The 22,398-nt window shown below is 45.9% G+C and overlaps 1 protein-coding gene across 1 annotated transcript in view; it reads left to right on the plus strand.

Annotated features, from left to right (window-relative positions):
* MARCHF5 (membrane associated ring-CH-type finger 5) overlaps nt 1–19,797 on the plus strand; it is a 212,255-nt gene extending 192,458 nt beyond the window's left edge. The window contains exon 6 of the mRNA XM_069239806.1: nt 18,511–19,797. Within this exon, the coding sequence (XP_069095907.1) occupies nt 18,511–18,627 (117 nt within the window). The 3' untranslated portion in view covers nt 18,628–19,797. The remainder of the gene's footprint in view (nt 1–18,510) is intronic.
* The last annotated feature ends 2,601 nt before the right edge of the window (nt 19,798–22,398 follow it).

Consider the following 22,398-nt stretch of genomic DNA (forward strand, 5'->3'; position numbering starts at 1 on the left):
TTTGGTATCAAACTTCTCGGCACAATAAATGGACACTGATGCCATTGTGCAATTTACTGTAACATACACCTGGAGGGCATCTTAGAGATGCCCCCTGAATACCAATCCGACTTCTAGTGTAGGCTGACCAGTTTCTGCCAGCCTGCCACACACCAGACATGTTGCTGGCCACATGGGGAGAGTCCCTTTGTCACTCTGTGGCCAGGAGCAAATCCTGTACTGGGTGGAGGTGCTTCACACCTCCCCCTTTAAGGAACTGTAACACCTAGCGGTGAGCCTCAAAGGCTCACCCCATTTGTTACAGCGCCCCAGGGCATCCCACCCCTCCGTCCACTGCCCCCACTTTTGGCGGCAAGGTTGGAGGAGATAATGAGAAAAACAAGGAGTCACCACCCACCAGTCAGGAAAGCCCCTAAGGTGTCCTGAGATGAGGTGACCCCTGCCTTTAGAAATTCGCCATCTTAGTTTTGGAGAATTCCCCCAATAGGATTAGGGATGTGCCTCCTTCCCAAAGGGAGGATGCACAAAGAGGGTGTAGCCACCCTCAAGTACAGTAGCCATTGGCTACTGCCCTCCCAGACCTAAACGCACCCCTAAATTTAGTTTTTAGGGGCACCCCAGATCCCAGGAAAGCAGATTCCTGCAACCTGAAGAAACAAGAAGGACTGCTGACCTACAGGCTTGCAGAGAAGACTGATGACAACAGCTGCTTTGACCCCAGCCCTACCGGCCTGTCTCCAACTTCGAAAACCTGCAACCAGTGACTCATCCGACAGGGACCACCAACCTCTGAAGCCTCAGAGGACTGCCCTGGACTAAAGGACCAAGAAACTCCCGTGAGCAGCAGCCCTGCTCAAAACCAGCAACTTCTTTGCAACAAAGAAGGAACTTCCAAAGACTTCACGTTTCCCGCCGGAAGCGTGAGACTTCACACTCTGCACCCTATGCCCCCGGCTTGAGATCCGGAGGACTCCCCGGCGACTGCGAGCCCTTGAGTAGCCAGAGACGACTCCCCTGAGCCCCCACAGCAACACCTGCAGAGAGAATCCAGAGGCTCCCCCTGACCACGACTGCCTGTAACAAGGGACCCGACGCCTGGAACCGGCACTGCACCGGCAGCCCCCAGGACCTGAAGGAACCGAACCTCAGTGCAGGAGTGACCCCCAGGCGACCCTCTGCCTAGCCTAGGTGGTGGCTGTCCCGATAAGCCGCCCCCGTGCCTTCCTGCACAGCTAGTGACCCCCGGGTCCCTCCATTGTTACCTATCTGAAACCCGACACCTGCTTTGCACACTGCATCCAGCCGCCCCTGTGCTGCTGTGAGTGTGTATTGTGTGCATACGACGCGGGTACTTACCTGCTGGCAGACTGGAACCGGAGCACCCATGTTCTCCATAGGCACCTATGTGTTTTGGGCACCTCATTGACCTCTGCACCTGACCGGCCCTGAGCTGCTGGTGTGGTAACTTTGGGGTTGCCTTGAACCCCCAACGGTGGGCTGCCTATGCCCAGGAACTGAGACTTGTAAGTGTTTTACGTACCTCACAAAATACTTACCTCTCCCAAGAACTGTTGATTTCTGCACTGTGTCCACTTTTAAAATAGCTTATTGCCATTTTAACAAAGGCTGTATATGATATTGCTTTTATTCAAAGTTCCTTGCTTACCTGTATGAAGTACCTTGCATTTTACGTGTTTACTTCAAATCTTGAACCTGTGGTTCTTAAAATAAACTAAGAAAATATATTTTTCTGTATAAAAACCTATTGGCCTGGAGTAAGTCTTTGAGTGTGTGTTCCTCATTTATTGCCTGTGTGTGTGTACAACAAATGCTTAACACTACCCTCTGATAAGCCTACTGCTTGACCACACTACCACAAAATAGAGCATTAGAATTATCTAATTTTGCCACTATCTTACCTCTAAGGGTAACCCTTGGACTCTGTGCACACTTTTTCTTACTTTGAAATAGTATATACAGAGCCAACTTCCTACAGTTACTGTCTGTCTTTAAGTTTCTAATTGAACACCGGGACCTACGTTCTTTGTACCTAAGACCCCTCAAACCTAGACTCCTGAGTGTTCTCCACTAAAGACATGGTGTTAGAGTAGTGTATGTGATGCACCTGCCTACTCTTAAGTTTCTACAGTTTTAAAAGGCTTGGAGAAAGGGTCATGCTATGGAATATCCCTGACTACCCAGGCAAAAGTTTAGAAGTTCCTGAAGTTACTAGTATAGTATGTAACCAATAGTACTGATGTTTCTTATCGAAAGTCACTGCTGACCAAGTGCTAAAGCAATGCAAGTGTCTTATCCTACCGCTGCACCACCAATGTAGGAGGCTGGTTCAGTTTAAGGTGTCCACCTATGTTATGGTGCCTTATACTGGGTCCAGGCAACCCTTAGTGATAGTGAATAGGTGTCCAGATTGCAAACGCTCTCTAGTGGTAGCTGAGGCGAACAGCTGAAGGTTATCCAGGAGGAGTGTAAAGCACTTGCAATACCACAGTACTCATAGATAAGTAACTCACTCCAAGAAAGAACCACCCAAGTGTTGGATAAATAAAGGATTCTTTATTACAGCACTACTACTAGCCTAGCATTGGTGTATCTCCTGTTGGTGATATCTACGCACAATCTATACAGAAAATAGCCCACAGAAATTGCATGCAATGTACAGGGCCCCATGGGGGTTGAGGGGGTGGGAGGAGGGGCTGTAGTAAGCTGGGTCTGTATGTACACTACCATTAGCTGGAGTGCCCTGAGGCACTGTAACTGAAGGCCTGAGCCTTTGAGGCTCACCACCAAGTGTTAAAGTTTCTGCAGGGGGGAGATATGAAGCACCTCCACCCAGAGCAGACTTTGTTTTTTAACCCAGAGAGCACAAAGGCTCTCACCCCATGGGGTCAGAATTTTGTCAATTAGTGGAAGGATGGCATAGAATGGTCAGTCCTGCACTAAAGGGTTGGGAAAAATGCAGGAGCTATCTCTAAGATGCCATCTGTATGCAGTCAATAAATCCAACACTGACATCAGTGTGGGTGTATTGTGCTGAGAAGTTTAATACCAAACTTCCCAGTCATCAATGAAGCCATCATGGAGTTGTGTAGTTCATAATGTCAAACTCCCAGTCCATATATAGTCAATATGGACGCACTGCACTTACAATGTCTAAGAATGGACTTAAACACTGTAGGGGCATTTTGCTCATGCAGCTATGCCCTCAATTGTGGCATAGTGCACCCTGCCTTAGGGCTGTAAGGCCTGCTAGAGGGGTGACTTACCTATGCCACAGGCAGTGGTTTGTGTGCATGGCACCCTGGAAGGGGTGCCATGTTGACTACCCTTTTCTCCCTACCAGCACACACAATCGGCAGTGTGCATGTGCTTGGTGAGGGGTCCCTTAGGGTGGCTCAATACATGCTGCAGCCCTTGGGGACCCCTCCCCAGTCACAGATCCCTTGGTACCACTGCTTTTACAAGGAACTTAGCTGTGTGCCAGGGTTGTGCCAACTGTGGAAACAATGGTACAGTTTAGGGAAAGAACACTGGTGCTGGGGCCTGGTTAGCAGCATCCCAGAACACACTCAGTCAAGTTAGCATCAGATAGTAGGCAAAAAGTAGGGGGTCCTGCAAACAAGGGGCCAGTTTCCTACAGGCGCCAAATCATATACTAAATAAGTGGAATGCGAACTAGTGAACCCAACCAAGGCAAGTATGGTAGTTAGCTAGGGGCTAGTGGTAGATGAAAACACCAGAGGTAAGCACAGTAAATGTCCCCAGTGACCAGGCGCAAGGTAAGTTACCTACCTAGTCATCCCATAGATGAACACAAGGAGTAGTGGTTGGAGTTCGTGTGATTCAGGACCCTTCTCATTGGACCCTAAGGAAACCAGCAGACAAGAGGAAGGTCGAAGAGTGCCCTCACCCAAGGATACCCAGAAGACAGGAGTTCATACACCAGGGGACCCGGAATCAAGTGGGTGGAGGAAGAAGTCCAGCTGCGGAGTTCGGGAGCTGCAGAAGATCCCAGGAGTCGCCTACGAGCTGTCCCTCGCCGGTCGCCGGATTGCAGGATGGTCAGTGACCTGCCAAGTCCCACGCAAGCACTGGCAAATGCAAGCAGGGAACCTGGATGCAGAGTGGAGAAGGGAGCCTTCCTGAAGTCAGTGGAAGCCTTGGTTTGTCCAGCTGCTGTCATGACCCATGGACCAGGTCGGTGGACCCCAAGGGTGGATTCCAGACATGAAGGACCTGAAAAGGAAGAGGACAGAGTCCAGCACCCTTGGATGTGTCCCACCCTCCTAGAGGTGAAGTTCCTGCAAGTTGGTGGAGGAAGAAGTCTAGCTGCAGGGTTCAGGAGCTGCAGAAGATCCCAGGAGTCGCCTACGAGCTGTCCCTTGACAGTCACCGGATTGCAGAAGGGTCAGTGACCAGCCAGGTCACAAACAAGCGCTGGCAAATGTAAGCACGAGCTGAACAGGTATTTGCTGAGGTTTTGGGACCCGCAAGGTCCAGGAGACTATACCCTTGAGGGGGAGTAAGGGCTGGCCCTCAGCACGCAGGACGACCAATAAAAGTCATTGGCTCCCCCACGAGTGACCCATAGGCAATGAGCACAGGGAGTCACAAGGAGGCCTCATCAGCACAACAAAACTGAGTTTCACGTCACAGGAGATGCAGGACAGAAGCTGATCTTCGATTTGCAGAGTGCTGGTGGCCGGGGCACTTGAAGATCTCTTGGAGGAAGAGTCAACAAGCGTAAGCAAATGCAACAGTCATGGTGCACAGGGGTTCCAGTCCAGTGCCAGGAGCAGGGGCCAACAGTCTCCCAAGTTGGTCAGAAGACTAGCAGGACCCAGAGGAAGCCACAGACCCACCACCTGTGAAGCAGAGCCTCTCAGTGTCTGGAACAACAGACCCCACCAGCTGGTTGACGTGGTCTTAAGGTGCCTGCGGAGGCAGGGGAGTGATTCCTTCACTCCAAGAGAGATTCATTTCTTGTTCAGTTCTTGTGACCCTGGAGGATGCGCAGCCTTCAATGTTGCAGTGTAATCGGGGTTCTTGACAACCTTCAGCTTCAAAACCCTGAAAATCTCCTTCCCCCAACTCAGTTACCCACTCCGGTGGGGGGGAGCATCACCAGTTGTTTGGCAGAGTGGCAAAAAAGTACAACAGATGCTTGGGTCTTAAACATTGTACAGAATGGATATTGTCTCAGGTTTTCCACTCCACCACCAAACATTCTGCCGAAATCCACCACTTCTCATCTTGGCCTTCTAAAGGCAGAGGTTTCCATCCTCCTAGAAAAGAAAGCAGTGGAAACTGTTCCCCTCAACCAGCGGGGGGAAGAGCATTTACTCCAAGTATTTTCTCACCCCAAAGAAGGACAAGAGAGAGTTCAGACCCATTCTAGATCTCAAAATTGCCCAAAAAATGGGTCCGAAAGGAAGTTCAGGATGCTGTCCTTACACCAGATATACCCTCAGATTCAACAAGGGGACTGGCTTTATTCGGTAGACCTTCACGATGCTTACTTTCACATCCCCATCGCGAAAAAGCATTGGAAGTTCCTGAGGTTTGTGGTGGGTCAAGATCACTTCCAATACACTGTCCTACCATTCGGTCTCAGGTCAGCACCCAGAACCTTTTCCAAGTGCATGGCTGTGGTGGCAGCACATCTCCAAAGACATCTGATCTACATCTATCCATACCTGGACGACTGGCTAATCAAAGCATCCACCCGTGCAGCTGCCCAACTCCATTTCCAGTGGACCTGCAACCTCCTTTATCGACTAGGCCTTCATGTCAATTTTCAAAAGTCAATGACAGTTCCTGTCCAGAAGTTACACTGCTTAGGAGCTACCATAGACACACTACAGGCAAAAGTGTGTCCTTCGGAGGAACAACGCTTATCCATTCTCCAGAAGTGTCTGGCACTCCAAACTATGCATCACCCAACAGTGCGCACAGTCTCTTACCTCCTTTCTTGGCTCCATGGCCTCCTGTATCTTTCTGACACCCAACGCTTGCCTCGATATGCGACCTCTTCAGGATTGTCTGGAGGACCATTGGAGTCAACTGTCGGAACTGGGAAAATCGGATTCGTCTTTCCACCCATGCAATCAGATTTCTCGCTTGGGGGTGTTCTCCAGACAATCTCCTAAAGGGGATACCTTTTCGTCCACAGTCTCCAGCACAGACTATTGTGACAGATGCTTCTCTCCTTGGATGGGGAGCTCATATGGGTCATCTACAAGCACAAGGTCTCTGGTCTCCCAAGGAGTCGTCATACCACATCAATCTCCTCGAGCTCCGTGCGGTGCACCTAGCTCTGAAGGCCTTTCTCCAGTCATTCACCACCGACAACTTGCGTGTACAGACAGACAATACTACCACCATGTACTATCTGATCAAGCAGGGGGGCACCAGATCCAGAGTCTTGTCTGAAGAGTCCCAGACAATATGGGACTGGCTCCTAGCCAGGAAGTTGGACATAGTGGCAACCCACCTTCCAGGGGCTCAGAATGTACAAGCGGATGCCCTCAGCAGACATCTCGAAGAGAACCACGAGTGGGTGCTCAACAAAGATGTAGTTCAAGATATCTTCCGGTTATGGGGCACACCTTCTATCGACCTCTTTGCCACAGAGGAAAACAGAAAAGGCTGCTCCTTCGCAGCCAGGTTGTACCACCTAGAATTGCTGGGGAATGCTCTGTGGATAGACTGGTCCAACAAATTTCTGTATGCCTTTCCACCAATTCATCTGATCCCAGGAGTCCTCCTCAAACTCTCAATGACTTGAACCACAATGATCCTCATTGCACCAGAGTGCCGAGGCAGTGGTGGTTCCCGGACCTTCTACACCTGTCACTCCGTCCACATCTCAGGCTACCACGCAGACCGGACCTCCTGACGAAATTCGAAGGGCAGATGAGACACCCCAATCTCTCCTTGAGTTTGCCAGCTGGCTCCTGAGTTAGTCCAGTACGGACACCTAAACCTTCCACAGGATTTGATGGACATCCTAAAGGAGGTGAAACGGCCATCTACCGTTCGGCATATTCCTTCAAATGGAAGAGATTCTGCATTTGGTGTTCCTTTAAGAGGATAGACCTTCCGTCTTGCCAGGAAGATGTCATTCTTCCATACTTGTTACATTTGGCTCAATTTGGTCTGCAACACTCTTCAATAAAGGTCCATTTGGCAGCTTCGACTGTATACAGGAAAAAGTCCTTAGCAAACCTCTTTCTTTAGGATTCCAGTTATCAAAGATTTCCTAGAAGGGTTAAAGAAGGTCTTTCCTCCAGTTAAGCGCCCTTCCCCCACCATGGGAACTTAATGTGACACTTTCTCGACTCATCCATTTGAGCCCAAACACTAGCTGGCAGACCAAAAGCACATTCTACCAGAAGCAAGTCTGCAATGACGGCCCTAATGAGGAATGTTCTCTTAGCAGACCTCTGCGTCTATTCACACCCTTACTAAGTATTATTGTCTTGACTCCGATACCAGGGCAGATGCTCAAGTAGGACGGGCTTCTCTCAGGAACCTCTTTGCTTGAAAGTGTATTTCATGAGTGCTCTGTCTACTCCGCGGGTTAGGGGATGGGCTTGCTATTCTATTCAACGCTTGTGACTATATATGGAAATCCCCTACGAGAGAAGGAATAGTTTCTTACCTTTAACTCCAGTTCTCTCGTAGGGGTATTTCCATGATAGTCATGAGCAGCCCTCCAGCCTCAGGTTACTCATTATTGTCAGCTAGGACTGCCTACAGAAAGAACTGAGGTACCTGCCTCTCTCTAGGCATGATGGGATACTGGAGGACTGGCTGCTGTTAAAGGCACAGTCTCCTTTTTCTTCATTACTAATGGCAGCCTATGGGCTACACTGCCCTGCACTCCTTCATCAGTGTTTTGTTATATAAAAAGGTTTGCGAAATAATTTTTCTGAAAATGTTTTTACTCATTCAAGCATTGACATGCATGTATCTCAAATGTGTCCCTTTTTAAAAGCAAACTGGGTGAAGAATTTTGGACACCGTAGCCTTTTATTTAGGCTGCATATGGACATTTTTAAGTGACTTGGCAGGCCTTCCTGAAGTAAGGCGAACATGGACACTTAAGAAGTTATATTGGAAAAAGTGCTCCGGGGTCCCCGCAAGCGGGCGGAACTATTCAACGCTTATGACTATCATGGAAATACCCCTACGAGAGAACTGGAGTTACAGGTAAGAAGCTATTCCTTTCTGAAGGTAAGTAATTTGTTTATCCCAATCAGTGTCATCTTACAGCAAGAGAACCCTTTATTTTGTAATGAAGCAGAACAAGGTCACAAGTTATTTCTCAAAAAGTTCAAAGACTATGGTATTGGGTGGATCTTCACAGTATTGAGATGGCAGTGAATATGTCCCTGGCCTGCAGAATGTGATGGCTGCTTTGAGCAGGGGTAACTGACATTGCTGTGATGGGGAGTTAGACATGAATCAACTGCAGCACCTTATCAACAGATTGGGTGCCTCACCGCTGGACCTGTTTGCTATTATAAGCAATGCCAGATGACCACTTTCTGCAAGCTGGTGGTGATTTCAAGAAAACCTGATTTATATTTTGTTTTGTTCAGAAATCTATACATACTCTATTTAACAAGGCTCACCCCTACTGAGAGTACTCCGAAAACTACAAAGAGAACTCTGCAGGCTGCTCCTAATAGCCATTATTTGGGCCAGGCAGTTCTGGTGCCAGTGTGTGTCCCTGTTCGAATCAAAGTGGACCCTTACCTATCAACCATAGCTCGCACACAAGTTCTAATCCATAATCTCTTCACCTTACTGCTTGGCTGCAACAGACTTTGAGTTTCGATTTCATCCTGCCTGAATGTCAGACTATCCTATCGCCGGTGAGACATACTCCTTGAAATGGAACAGGGTTTGCATTGGCAAGTGGATCATAACCAAGATCCTTTAAAAATATGTCCACATGAGATTTACCTATCTACTACATCTGGTCTGGGTTGTAATATACCTCAGTTTTTATTAAACTGGCCACAGTATTAAAGTATTTCAGAACCCCAACAAACAATATCTATTTTCTGCCATATTGGTGAAAGGGTTTGAGAGGTTTATATCAAATCTTCCAGCTGATATCAAATCAAGTCTGGCAAATGAATACAGTTCAATGGATCGTCTTGAAAGTCTCTTTAAACCCATGCACAGATCTACTCTGCAATTGTTGTTATGGACATTGGACAGTTTATTAGCCATCACACGGACCAGGAGAATGGGAGAAAGTCTTTTTATTTTAAATTTGAGAGAAGTCTAGAGTGTCGCTAACCAAGAACGCTCATTTATTGCATGGCAAATGTAGAGTCATCTTTCAATTTGAATCGGAAAATCAGCTGTCGTAGTTTGACTCTTGCTCTAGGGAAGACTGCTGGTTTAAGGATGTTTGAAGACGACTATGCCAGTCCTACAACAAGTTGCAACTGTCGTCCCAACACTCCCGGCTCACAAGCAGTAAAAGGTGATTTGTGGCAGCCTTTACGCATGGACTCAAGGGTGTGACATCTCGGGGAATGTCATGGTTAAATGGAGATGACCCCTTTCTCACATGAACAACATGTCTCAATCAAACACAGGAATGGAGGAGATGCAGTAAAGTTTTCAATAGGTTTTATTAACAAAACTGCAATCTACGTTAAGGTGCAGGGGCTGCAATGATAAGGATAATGAATAATGCAAGAAACAGAATTGTGAACTGAGTCATTAACACAAAGACCCTCACCATAACATAAAATTACATGAGTTATGAAATATGTCCTAATACCCTAGCATGATGAACCTAATCTCTAACCTAAAGAGAGCTAGGTGTGTTAAACTTAATCTGCCAATGCCGTGTCCATAAATAAGGGAAGGGCTATGCTATTGTACAGGTGCAAACAAGTCATTGATCGGCTCAGTAAATGTGCACACAGGTGGCACACAGTCACGGTCTCCTCCCTTAAGGAATACCCTTGCAAGGATACATCTCTCTGCAATGTGGTGCAGCCACTCACTGTACCAGCCTGCGGTGGGATCCCTGCCCCCTCTTAAAACTGTTTCCTCCATTGGCAGTGGAAGACAGAACTGCGGTTTGAACTATCAGCTGTGACTTTCACTGATTAACTTTCCCCAGCTCAGAGCAGATTGTCACTGTTTGCACTTGCGCTGGGGGAGAATGTGTTTTTCTAGCAATTGGGCACACAGTAGCAGTCTGTGGTGCACCTTGGTGCATATCAGGACAATGCACATTAGGGGCTACACAGCCCAGCCCCAGTGTTATGCTTTTCTTTCTGGATCGAATCGGGGATCTGCTTTTGTCAGACATGTATCTTGTGGTCTGTGAGAACTACGATGCTGGCCGAGCAGTTGCCAAGGTTGTCATGTTAACACAAGGATAATTTAACACATCACCAGTTACTAAAGAAAGCCATACTCCATCTAGTGTCGGGAAACACATCAATAAGGTTAAGATGTTGACATGCCTAAGGTATTTAATAGTATATTCTCCAGCTTCATGGGCTATCCAAAAAGTGACGTGGCATCACTGTGCTTTTGTTTCTACATTGAGCTATACAAGAGCTACCCAGGAAATACGTTGCAACCTGATTGCCTAGACTGGACAGTGCTGTCTGTCATCTTCCATTTCTAGTTTTTCATTGCTGTGAAATTCGCCCAGAAGTTTAGAAGCCACAGCAAGTTGGAAAGGGGGGAGGAGGGGTCCACAAGAAGGCCGCATATTGATCGAGGTGCAGCAGCCACTTAACAATCCAACATTATCCATAATTACTGGCCACCAGTGGACCATGCATTAGGTCAGCGGAGCTCCCAACTCAACTTGTGACCCCTGTCTGGTGATTTTAAGCGCCCACTGTGGGGTTAATCCACTGTGGGAGTGACGTAGCCTGCCATGACTCAACGGCAGCCCAGAGGAGGAGCCTGAAATTTCTGCAGCGCAGCCAGAGAGCGGTGGATGCAGGCCCGGCCCTCTGATGGCAACGGACCGCACTGCCAGCTTTGTGGGTGGCTGCAGCAGTGCGGACAAAGCACGGGGGCCTGCCCTAGCCTGGCTTCACAGGCCTGGAATAATAAGGTGTGGCCTGTCGCCTGCGGCTGACTGACAACTGCACACTGGTGGCTGGCCTGGGCGGGTGCCAAAGGTCATAAATTCTCAGTCCCTTGTCAGAGAGTGCGGCCTGGGGTCGCTGCCGGCCGTCTGAGAAGGAATACGCCTGCAGACCCGAGATGACCTGCTACTGCCGGGCTCTCTGTGGGTCGAGCCCCTTGAGTGGCGCTTGCGGCTTCTGGAGCGAGCTGTGCGAGAGCTGTAGCCGGAGGCGCTTGTGACAGCTGAGACGACTTAGCAGCCCCGACATAGCGGACACAGTGAGTGCTACCACAGCCTTTTGTGATCTATATCTGCTTTTTGTGACCCATCTCCTCGTCGTGGGTCCCCCCCCCCCCCAAAGAATATTGTACTGCTTGCCATTCCGTCAAAAATACATCAGTGAAAGAGGGGAGTAAATAGAGACTCTCTTGAGGTCACACGCAGTTGTGCTGGCCTACCCGGGTGACTCCTTCTAAATTCCCTGCATTTCGCACTGCGCTAATGGGGGAGATTTTCTCTTAGATGACTAGTGTCCCCAGCTGCATTTCTGCCCCGGGACAATGGGTAAAACAGGCAACGCTGCAGTTCAAGCAGCATAGAACCCCTCTGCATTGAGATGAAGCTGCGGGGGACTCAGGGGCTGCTCTGGAGGATCCTGACTGGGATGGGGAGCCGACTTAAAGCATATACTTTTGGCAGAAGAGCCTGGCTACAATAGACAGCAAAATTGACTCTTTCATTTAGGATTAACAGAATGACTGAGTGCCTCGATAAGCATGCAGAGCACCTAGATGTGGCTGAGCGCATGATTTCTGATGCTGAGGACGGGCATGTCACTATGGCAAATGGTACAGTCGAAGATAAATAAATCACTTCTTGTGCTATAGGCTAAAATTGAGGACTAGAAAAGAACAACATGCATGTAGTGGGCATTGCAGAATTGGCGGATGTAAATAACATGGACGCTACATTGAAATGCTCTTCATCCCACTCCTAGCCTGTGAAACCTTCACAGAGATGTTCGTGTTGGAGTTTGCTCAATGCTCACTGGTGCCCCGGCTGCCTCCTGGTGCTAATTCTCGTCCAGTGATAGCAAGACTCTTAAATTGTAGAGATTGGGATACTGCTCTGAGGAGTGCGTGGGAACTCAAAACTCTGCAACATGAGGGTCCTGTAATCTCCTTATATCAGGACTCCACTCAAAAGGTACAGTAGGCAAGGAGGTTTTTCCTGCCGGCCAAGAGACTGTTGCAGAAACTCTATCTAGTATATCTCATGCTGTACCTGACAAAGCTCCATGTTGTTGTAGATGGAAAACCTTTGACTTTTAGTGACCATAAACAACTACAGCACTTTCTGAAGTGCAGACAATCTGCCAGTGGCCAGCGTGCATCACCCTTATCTCCCTCGTAGGAGAGTTGCGATGCTGCTTGCTCACGGGTCTCTGTGATTTTCTCCTTTTCTCACCTTTGACACTGCTAATTCTGTGGCATGGGCAACTCCTTAATGACCGGAGGAGTGTGAAATGCTCTGCTGTGATAGGGAGCACATGATTTGCTGTCCATATTGTCTACATGTTGTAGGTATTAGTATTTGGCTGTGCCCTTGGGCGAGGTGGCGGAGACCAACACACTGGTCTCATATTTTGGACATTGTTCTCCCAGGTAGTGGGGAAGACAAGGCAGGCCCGGTGTTTCTTTCTATATGGCTAAAGTAAGTTTTGAATTAAGTGATTTTGTTTAACTGGCGCAGGAGCTTCCATTTGCAGGTGTCATTTTCTTGGAAAGCTGGAGGTAATGCCTGACAACATCTACCCCATGTATGTTCCACATTTCCTATGGTTTCCTATTGGCAGAAGGGATGTCGGAGGGTTAGGGGGAGTTTCTGTACTGGCATGCTTGTTCGGGATGTGCTTGTGGGTGGGTGTGCTTGTGGGTGGGAGGTTTTGTGGGTTTGTGTTGTTCACTAGTTTTGCATATCTATCATGATAGTCACTTCTACACAGTCGGACTGGGACCCAGCATCATACAACATATTATATCTGAGAGGTAACTGCCCCTAATTGCACGCTCCTGAAATTCGTAATCTGGTACGTACATGGGCTCAATGATTTTAGAAAAGGGCACAAAGTGGTTGCCTGTCTAAAACGTTGATACAGATGTGGCAATATTGCAGGAAACGCATTAAGCCCCGGGCAGCACAACTTTGACTCCATGCAGGTTTCAGGTCCAGTTCTTTGCTGCAGGATGTAACTTGCATGCACGAGGCATGTTGGTCTGGGCGAGTAGGGGACCGGGGGTCTGTCTCCATGGACTCTTTGCGGACCCAGGAGGTACTTATGTTATAGTTCAGTGTGACAGAGGCGACTTATCGCTAGTATTGGTGGGGGTTTATGGTCCCAACTATGATGATCCGCAGGTTTACTGCAATCTACATGCATGCTTGACTAGATGGGGATATCTACCACAAATTGAAGGGGCAATTTCAATTGTGTGTTGAACCCGATATTTGTTCGATGAGCTGGTCCCCCGAGACAGCCTTCTGCTGCAGTGTGTGCTATGGCTGACATAGCGACCAACAATTGCCTTGTTGACATTTGAAGGAACAAATTCCCTTCTTGGGCAGACTATACCCACTATTCTTCGACACACACCATACACAGATTGATTATTAGCTGTTGTCCAGATGCTTCACACCTCTGGTACATACTTATGAGCCCTGGCCCAGAACATAATGTGATCACTCACCTGTCCACCTCACACTAGAGACCCGGAGGCAGAGGATAAATTCCTTTACGTGGCACTTTCCTCCATGCTCTTTATTGGACGTTGTGTTCCGGGATGACCTAGCTCGAGTCATAGAGGATTTTTCTGCATAAACGTGGGCATAGTTTACAAATTCAGTACTGTCTGGGAAGCCTTTAAAGTTTATATCAGAGGAGTGACTATAGTTAAGCATGCTGGTGTCCTCAAATCTCTAGGGTCAGTTAGACTTTCTGGAGACAGAGATTGCTGACCTTGAGAGAGATATCTTAATACAGCCAATCATAGATTGCGTGGATTAATCCAAAAGAAAATAACTGACTTTCACGATATGGCACAAATTGAGCTCTGGCATCTAGGGAAATATGCAGAGGTTGAAGCGAACACCCCAGTGCCACGTTAGCAGCATTCATATTGCCCATCAGGGAGCTGGATGTCATTCTAGAGGTACAGGATGAAGAGAGAGGACCCGTTTGTAACCCTATGCCATTTGCAAACAGGTTTTGCAGCTATTATACGGAACTGTACACATCAAAACTTTCAGATGATGAGGCGCCCTCCAGGGATTACCTGCAAGATATTATTATGCCTTAGCTGACCAATACTGATAGGGAGCATTTGATGGCCCCTTTGCAGCCGTGAGAGGTACGCAGGGCCCTTTAGGACATGGCAGCTGGGAAAGCCACAGGCTCGAATGGGCTCACAGTAGCCTTTTATAAGGCTTATTAGGAGCTATTAATTCCACAATTGGTCACCCTATTTGGAGAGATGGCTAGTGATCAACAGATGCTGTATTACATGAGAGAAACCATAATTATTACTCTGCTAAAACAAGGCAAACCGCAGATACAGTTTTCCTGTTATAGGCCCCTCTCACTGCTAAATGTGGACCCTAAGTTGTATGCCAGAATTCTTTCCAGCAGACTGGCGTCTGTTTTGCCCAGTATGGTCGGGCCAGAGCAGGCAGGCTTTGTCCCTGGGTGCAGTCTCACTCTTAATCCTAGAACTTTATTCGGCACTATCCAACTGATAGATCCATAAGTGCGAATGGTGGCGGTTTTTTTAAATGCTGAAAAAGCATTTGATTCGGTTAAATGAAGCTTTATGCTGAAAGTGTTGCAACGTATCGGGGTGCGGGAAGTCTTTCTACAACTGGTCCAGACTCTCTACACCACCCTGACCTCTTAAGTGCGGATCAGTGGAGTTGTCTCCGCTCCATGTCCATCTGTAGAGGTACTTGACAGGGGTGCCCAGTGTCCTCCCTTTAATATGCCCTAGTGGCTGAACCACTGGCATGTGCCTTACACGAATACCACAGACATAAGGGTATCCGCTTCCCAGAATATAATCTCATTGTTTCAGTTTATGCTTATGACACCGTGCTGTACAGATGCAATCCAGATCAGAACCCTTCGCCCATACTTTGTGAAGTGGTGCACTTCGGGGGACATTCCGGCTTAAAAATCAATTGGGATAAGTCTATTATATTCCTACTCAACCCAACTATCACCTCTGTGTCACTAGACTTCCCCCTCGCATGGACCACCTAATCGATGAAATACCTGGGGATCCAGATCCACACAGACCCGTCGGTTGACATGCTAGACAACTACGAGAGAGCTATACAGAAATTATCGGAAGCAGCAGAACTTTGGATCAAATTGCCCCTCTAATGGGACTGATAGTAATTATGCAAATGATTATCCTTTCGAGATTCTTATTTTTGTTTCAGAACATCCCAAAATTGCTTACGAAATCTGTGTTTCGCACACTACGCTCCTTCCTGAACTGACTGACCTGGGTGGGTAAAAAACCAAGAGTCCGCGGGGACATGCTTACTTTACCATATTATATGTGGTGGCTCAGTGCCCCTGACTTGGAGGCATATTATGCAGTGGCACACAGCATGTTTGTACACTAATAGCTTCATGGCCCACGGAATCTACCACACCTCCGCATAGAACGGGACGCCTCACAACCACGTGCACTACCCTATCAACATTTGCTGACCCCTAGCCGTCAGTATGGCACTTTGAATTCCCTGAACACTACAACACATGCATGGCATGGCCTTATGACACAGCATGCACACTGTTATATTTACCACATATAAAGGTGCCTTGTTGTGCCTGGTTCCCGCTGTGTCAGGATATGGGCGCGGTGGACGCCCTTCGTAAATTGAGCATTGATATAGGGGGGATCTTTTTCACACAGGTACAATGCGCCCCTGGGAGGCCGTTATGGAACACATGGAGATGTCCTCTCCCCTCATGAGCTGCTAGAGTTCATGGTGGTGACCTCTGAGAGCCCCCAGAACTACTGGCACTCTTCACCTTGCTGTAGGACGATGTGCCTAGCATACTGGTAGCCCGGTTATACGCCTCTGCACAGGAGGCTTGGAGGCCTGGTCTGACTAAGCCCCCACTCGACTGGCACATGGACATAGGCATTGCTCTCACAGACTCTCATTGGAAGTATTGCTGTTTCATGGTGCACTCTATCTCCCTAAATGGAAGACAGACTGATTCACCTTAAATATCTCAACCGGGTATACTATACTCCTGCTCGACTATTTCACTGTGGACTGTGTGACACTGCTGACTGCTCGAGGTGTGGGAAGGGAAATGCAGATTTGCTCCGCATGGCTTGGACCTTTCCAGGCATATACCAATTCTGGATGATGGCGCTTCCTGATCTGGAGCGCATTGTTGAGGTCTGGCTGATGGACACGCCAGTGTTGGCCCTGCTGGGGTATGACAGGGACATGGTGCGGGGAGTCAGGCGCATCGTGCCCATGGGACATTTAATGGCATGAGATGGAATTGTAGACCATTACCCCATCCTGAGAGACTGGCACCCAGAAATGGCATACTGTAATACTCAGACTGATACATATAACGAGCTGGTCCCCCTTCAGAACCGCCCCAGAAATTACTGGGGCCCATACCAGACCTATTTGATTGGTAAGGCAGAAGGTGGGTGGTAAGTAAACTAGGGAGGCAGAAGGTGGGTCACCACATACACCAGAGACAGACATAGACATAGACATGGACTCATCTGACCCTACACACTTTCTTTAACAGCATTGAGATTGGAACAGTGTAATGCATAAGTACACTTACAGTAATAAAGGCTGTGCATTTCTGGCAGAGTGGTATGATATTGTATCACATTCCCTTCATGTGTAACATTTATTTATCTTTTGACCATGTATGCAGCGCTGTCCGCAGTCACTTTGCATTCTAAAGTCACATTGTTGTGAGTATTGTATGTTCTTTGTTGATTTTATAAAGAGAACCTTTAGTTAAAAAAATGTTCTTTAACAGTGACTTCATTACTCTTAAGCTTGTTGCTTCTTTCCCATTATCAGTACCTTCCTGCTTGACCCAGCAGCCATTATTAGAAAGCTCAGCATATTAGGTCTCCGTAAAGACAGACTGTAAGAAAAAAAAATAATAATAGAGAGGCGCTTGGGTCCACCATCTCAATAAATAGATGTATTCAACTGATATTCACATTTTGCTTCTGTCCACCACAACATACAGCATGGGTCAGCCTTCTTTAGCTATTTACTCTCTCGTGCACTTTGAGCGACTTAATTTTGCCTGAACAATTATGCACATCTGCCTAAAAAAGAAATGCACTTCACTGGCAGGGCTGGTGGGCTAGTATTTTACTTTAACAATGCTTATTTTCTCTCCTTACGTTAGCCTTTATTTTCTTATTATTTCTTTAGTCATCTCTTTGTTTAAGCTGTTTCCAGTTTACAATAATTCAAAGTCAATGTTACTTTTTCTTCCACCATTAAGAACTCTCTTTTCCTGTGATGTGTGTAAAACTAACAAGTATTTGCACTGCATTTGGTCTCGCATTTGCTCCAGTTAGAGCTATTGGCGTTGTAAATTCCTAACTAAACTTTTTTTGCCACATAAGTTGAAAAAGAAAAGTAAAACATAAGTTGACAAAAGCTAGCCGATTCAAAGCGCCATGGCTAGCATTAGTGCAAAGGAGAGACTCAAAAGGAAAAAGAAGTTCGCTAACAGTCAAACATATTGGCATTTGTGCAGTTATCCACATAACAGTGGCAGCCTGCAAGGCGGTAACAAAACCGCCCCAGGGAGGGACAAACGTAAAGCATTCACCAATGATAGCAAAGGATTTTTGAAAGGTAAGCCTACGAAGGGGTGAAAGTGATGGGCGTGGTTAAAAGCCCACAATACTAACAGGTCAGAGTGCTTGCGCACTCAACCTAAAAAGGATTTCAGTACCTGTTCTAAGGAGATCCCGCCCTGTTAACTTAGAAGTATAAATTGGCTAACAAATTACGCTTTGCATATAATTTGCTGTGCATAATATAGGTGCGTCTGGGTACCTGCAGGCAAAGCTCAGTATTGACCTCCCTAGATACAGATTCTTATCCGGCCACTTGGTGGCTGTGATATGTGCAGGTTGAGAATGAGTACGATCCTGCAGTCTAAGAATAGCATGAATGACCATAAAGATAACTAGCTTTTCTCAGTCTGCAGGAAATGTGAATGAGTTATGAACTAGCCTTATGTATATTTTATTATAACGTTTGACATATTTTATCTTCCCTTTTAGGGTGGTATAGCTTTTGTTGCCATTAAGGGGGCTTTCAAGGTGTATTTCAAACAGCAGCAATATTTGCGCCAAGCTCACCGCAAAATTTTAAATTACCCTGAACAAGAAGAGGTATAAGGACGTAATTACCATTTCCTGTACAGTCTACGACCTGGTTCCATTCTGTTGAACTGAATCCGTCACTCATACACAGTCCAGCGGTGGGGATTTATGGCTCCTGATTCCAGTTTTTTTTTTTTTTTTTACAAACGTAATAAAGCACTTTCCTATGACTGGATAAAACTTCCCAGTAATCACTGAACCTAAAAATATGTTTTTCTTTGTTTTTTTTATGCATCCCAGGCGGGTAGTTATGAACAATTTGAATAGCATGGAACGTGATTTTTTTTTTTCCTCCAGAATATGTGTTAACAAAAACAAATGTTCTTAATTTTTAGGTGTGCACGGACTGTTCTTTTCGACTGCCTTTTGTAAATTTAATACATGATTAATATTTTCATATGGAGAACATTAGCTGGATCCTGTGGAAACAGTGAGGGGCTTTTAAAAATATATTTTAAATGATATTTTGTTTTGTAAAAAGGTTTGCCAAGCTAAAAATGTGTTCGACAAATGTGCTGTTGTGAATTTTAGACATAGTCAATTGAGGTGAGCTTTCTCTTTATGAATGAATAATTAGTATAAAGGCCACCAAATCTGAAATCTAAATGCAAGTTCACGTTATGACTTGACATTTACATAGCTGGATACTCTGTGTCACCTTGAAGTTGAAGAAAGCACAACTTTTATTACTGTAGGAAGTTCAGTACTGTTATGACAGTCATTTATTCCCACTGACCCACATGAATGACTTGGGACATTTACAACAGTATCTAATGATCAACATGCTTGACTTGTGAAAACTGATACTTTCACTGGGAAGCATACTACAAAATGTGTTTTCTTTTCTTTAAGCATGTAAAGTGTTGGATACATGTGTGCAATAGTGTTAATTTTAACAGTGCATTAAGTGATAAGGTTGACTACCTTAGAAAAAGTGTTTCTCTGTAAAATATCAAGAGACCTTTTGCAAATATAAAATAAAAAGGCAGTGTAGTTAAAGGCCAAAAAGTACTGTGAGGCTGACTTTACTAAGAAATAATACATGTAACTGACATTTTCTTTTATTGTGGCTACAGTTAAAGCAATCTGATTTACTATTGCCTTATAAAGTATGATCTGTTGATTTCTCTAAACTGTATTTATTCATTTGATGGCTGATTTGTAATAAAAATACTGTGGAATTGTTTGGTGTTTCATCCTCTCATCTGGTCACTATTGAAAATCTGGCAATAATTGAGGTTTTAATCTTCACTTAAGTGTTAATTAAGTAGATTTTAACAATCCAGCAAATAAACTTGCACTCTGAAAAAGGCAACTAGGAACCAATGCAGTTAGAAGCAGTTGGCAGACTTGTCTGAGGTATGAAGTGCTTTACAACTGCTGCCGTTCAATACAGTGAGGGAGTAGCGCGCTTAATAAATTTTTTGATTGATTAATTGATACAGTATACAAATAATAAGCAGAAAGTGATTATAAGATTATTGTTTCTGATGAATCTTCCTTCTCCACCTTATGAATTACCTTTCCTAGATGTACTGGTCCAGAAAAGCTTTTTCCCAGCAATATCTGTCCAGCACTTAGGCAACACCATGCAGTTAACAGCCACAACCTCCAATCTGATAATACCGGACTATGTTGCGAGCCAAACTTTATGTTGACAGCAGTTCTTTTTCTGCACCACTTCATAGTGGTCCAGTGCTCTCTCTTGTGGCGCCTCACCAATGAAATTATTTAGCTTTATTCAAGAACTAGGTCATATGTCTCCTGAAGTTTCAGGTTTCAAACCTTGTCACACATTACCCGAAGACCATCAGGAAGCAGGAGGTCAAGTTGTTTTTGGCTAAGGCCCAGCGAGAGAGAGAGAGAGAGAGGTCTCAGCAATCTTTCACCCACAGGTAACACACAAAGCACCACATTTAAGGAAGCCATTTTGGATCCAATTATGGTTGCATGGGAGAAAGCCTTTTTGGGTCCAGCAGTCCACTGAAAGTTAGCCAGACATCAGAGGCCTACTCCAGGACAAATGGCAGAGGTTCCTCTGCCATTTGTCCTCTCACTTGGCATCAGAAAGTCCTCATCTAAGCAAAACCTGAATGCCTTCACTCCTGCATTACGTGTTGGATATTCAAATAAACCTGGCTTGTTGTTCTACTGAATAGTCTTTTCTCCTTGTAATACCGCCTGCCTCCTGGGCTAATATATTCATGCTTTGTGGGAACTGGTAAAACGGATTAAAACAGATATTGAAGTACAGACTGGGCTCTGCAGAGACTCTTGCTTTTGCCAATAGGCACAGCTGTTAGCACACCCAGGTGCATTTGAGTAGATGTCCTAATATAGCCTTAGAACTCGCTGTAGCGGGCTCTACCGGCCATTTAAGGCCTGCTCCTGCGTTAAAGGCTGAGCCGAAGACGATGGCCTTTAACAAGGAAGAGGGCCTTTAATGGCCGGGAGAGCCCGCTAAGGTGGGTTCTAAGGCCATTAGAACATTCTGCCACTCGGGGGCAGAATGTTCTGTTAAATAAAACAAATTCCTCAGGAAGCCCAAGGGAATTAGAATCCCCTCGGGCTCCTCTGAGGCTTTGTTCACAGCTGTTGCTATGAACAAAGAGAACATTGGAATGTTGGCTCCTGGCTTTTACTAGCTAGTAAAAGCCTGGAGCACTCCATTGTCTGCAAAGGAGATCCGAACATTCCAATGTTCTAATAAACATGTTGACAGCCTTCTTCATTTCATGCAGCAGCAAGGAAACCCCTTTGAAATGACTGAGCCTGTGCGACTACACAGCTTTGTGACCAAACACTATGTGGATAACGATATAAAGACACGTCTACTAGATGTCCTGGATCATGGATCAAAACTATACGCAGAACTGAAGCAGGAGAGATTTGTATTGAAAGGGGAAAAGGTGTTTGACATAATCACTAAAGCTAAACTTCCATGCTTTATTTGTCATAGGGAGAGTTTTGTCAAACCAGCCACTACAAAACACATTACAAAAAAACAACTTTTGCAAGCTCGTAGAGTGATGGATGTAGCAAAAGAAAGGGGTGAATTTATCGAGGACTGCTTGACTCTCCTCCAACAAACGCGTTATTTGACGGAGATACTGCAATCAAACCAATGAAGCTCAAACTTGTACAAAACCTTTCACCTGAAGAATTTCAAATCGAAAAGGTGCCCTCACTGAAAACTGCTGTTGTGGACTATGTCACAATAGCGAATGGTCAAGATTTCATCCATGCAAAACTTCAGAGAGGTCATTCAGACTGTTCTACAGATATCAAAGTCCTTGTGAACCTTGCAAGAACTGCATATTGTCTTTGACAGTTATCTTGAACTATCTGTCAAAGAAGGTGAGAGCATCAGACACATTTCTACAAGTGAAACATTTTACCTTGCCTGAATCAAACATTTGACACCTATACCTGTGCAGCTTGATCAATTCTGGTCATCAATGTTGAAAACGATGAACTTAGAGATGTTGACGTGGCAAAACATTGCTGATGCTTCAATAAACACTGAATTTCGAATTTTTGCAAGTGGAATGATTATCAATGAGGAGTTGGTGCCTGTAGAGGTATATTCAAAAGGTACAGGCCATATTGTTCAAGAACTTAACTGCAAATTGGAGGAAGCTGACCTTTGTGTTGTGGCTTATGTTGAGTGGGCTGTTCGAAATGGTTCCAGCCAAGTCATTGTACTGTTAAATGACAGATGTTATTATTGTGGTAATTAAATTTGTTGCAATGTTCATAAGTCAAGGATTATCAGAGTTATTGATA

The sequence above is a fragment of the Pleurodeles waltl genome, chromosome 6 (assembly GCF_031143425.1).
Source record: "Pleurodeles waltl isolate 20211129_DDA chromosome 6, aPleWal1.hap1.20221129, whole genome shotgun sequence".
NCBI classification, from domain to species: domain Eukaryota; kingdom Metazoa; phylum Chordata; class Amphibia; order Caudata; family Salamandridae; genus Pleurodeles; species Pleurodeles waltl.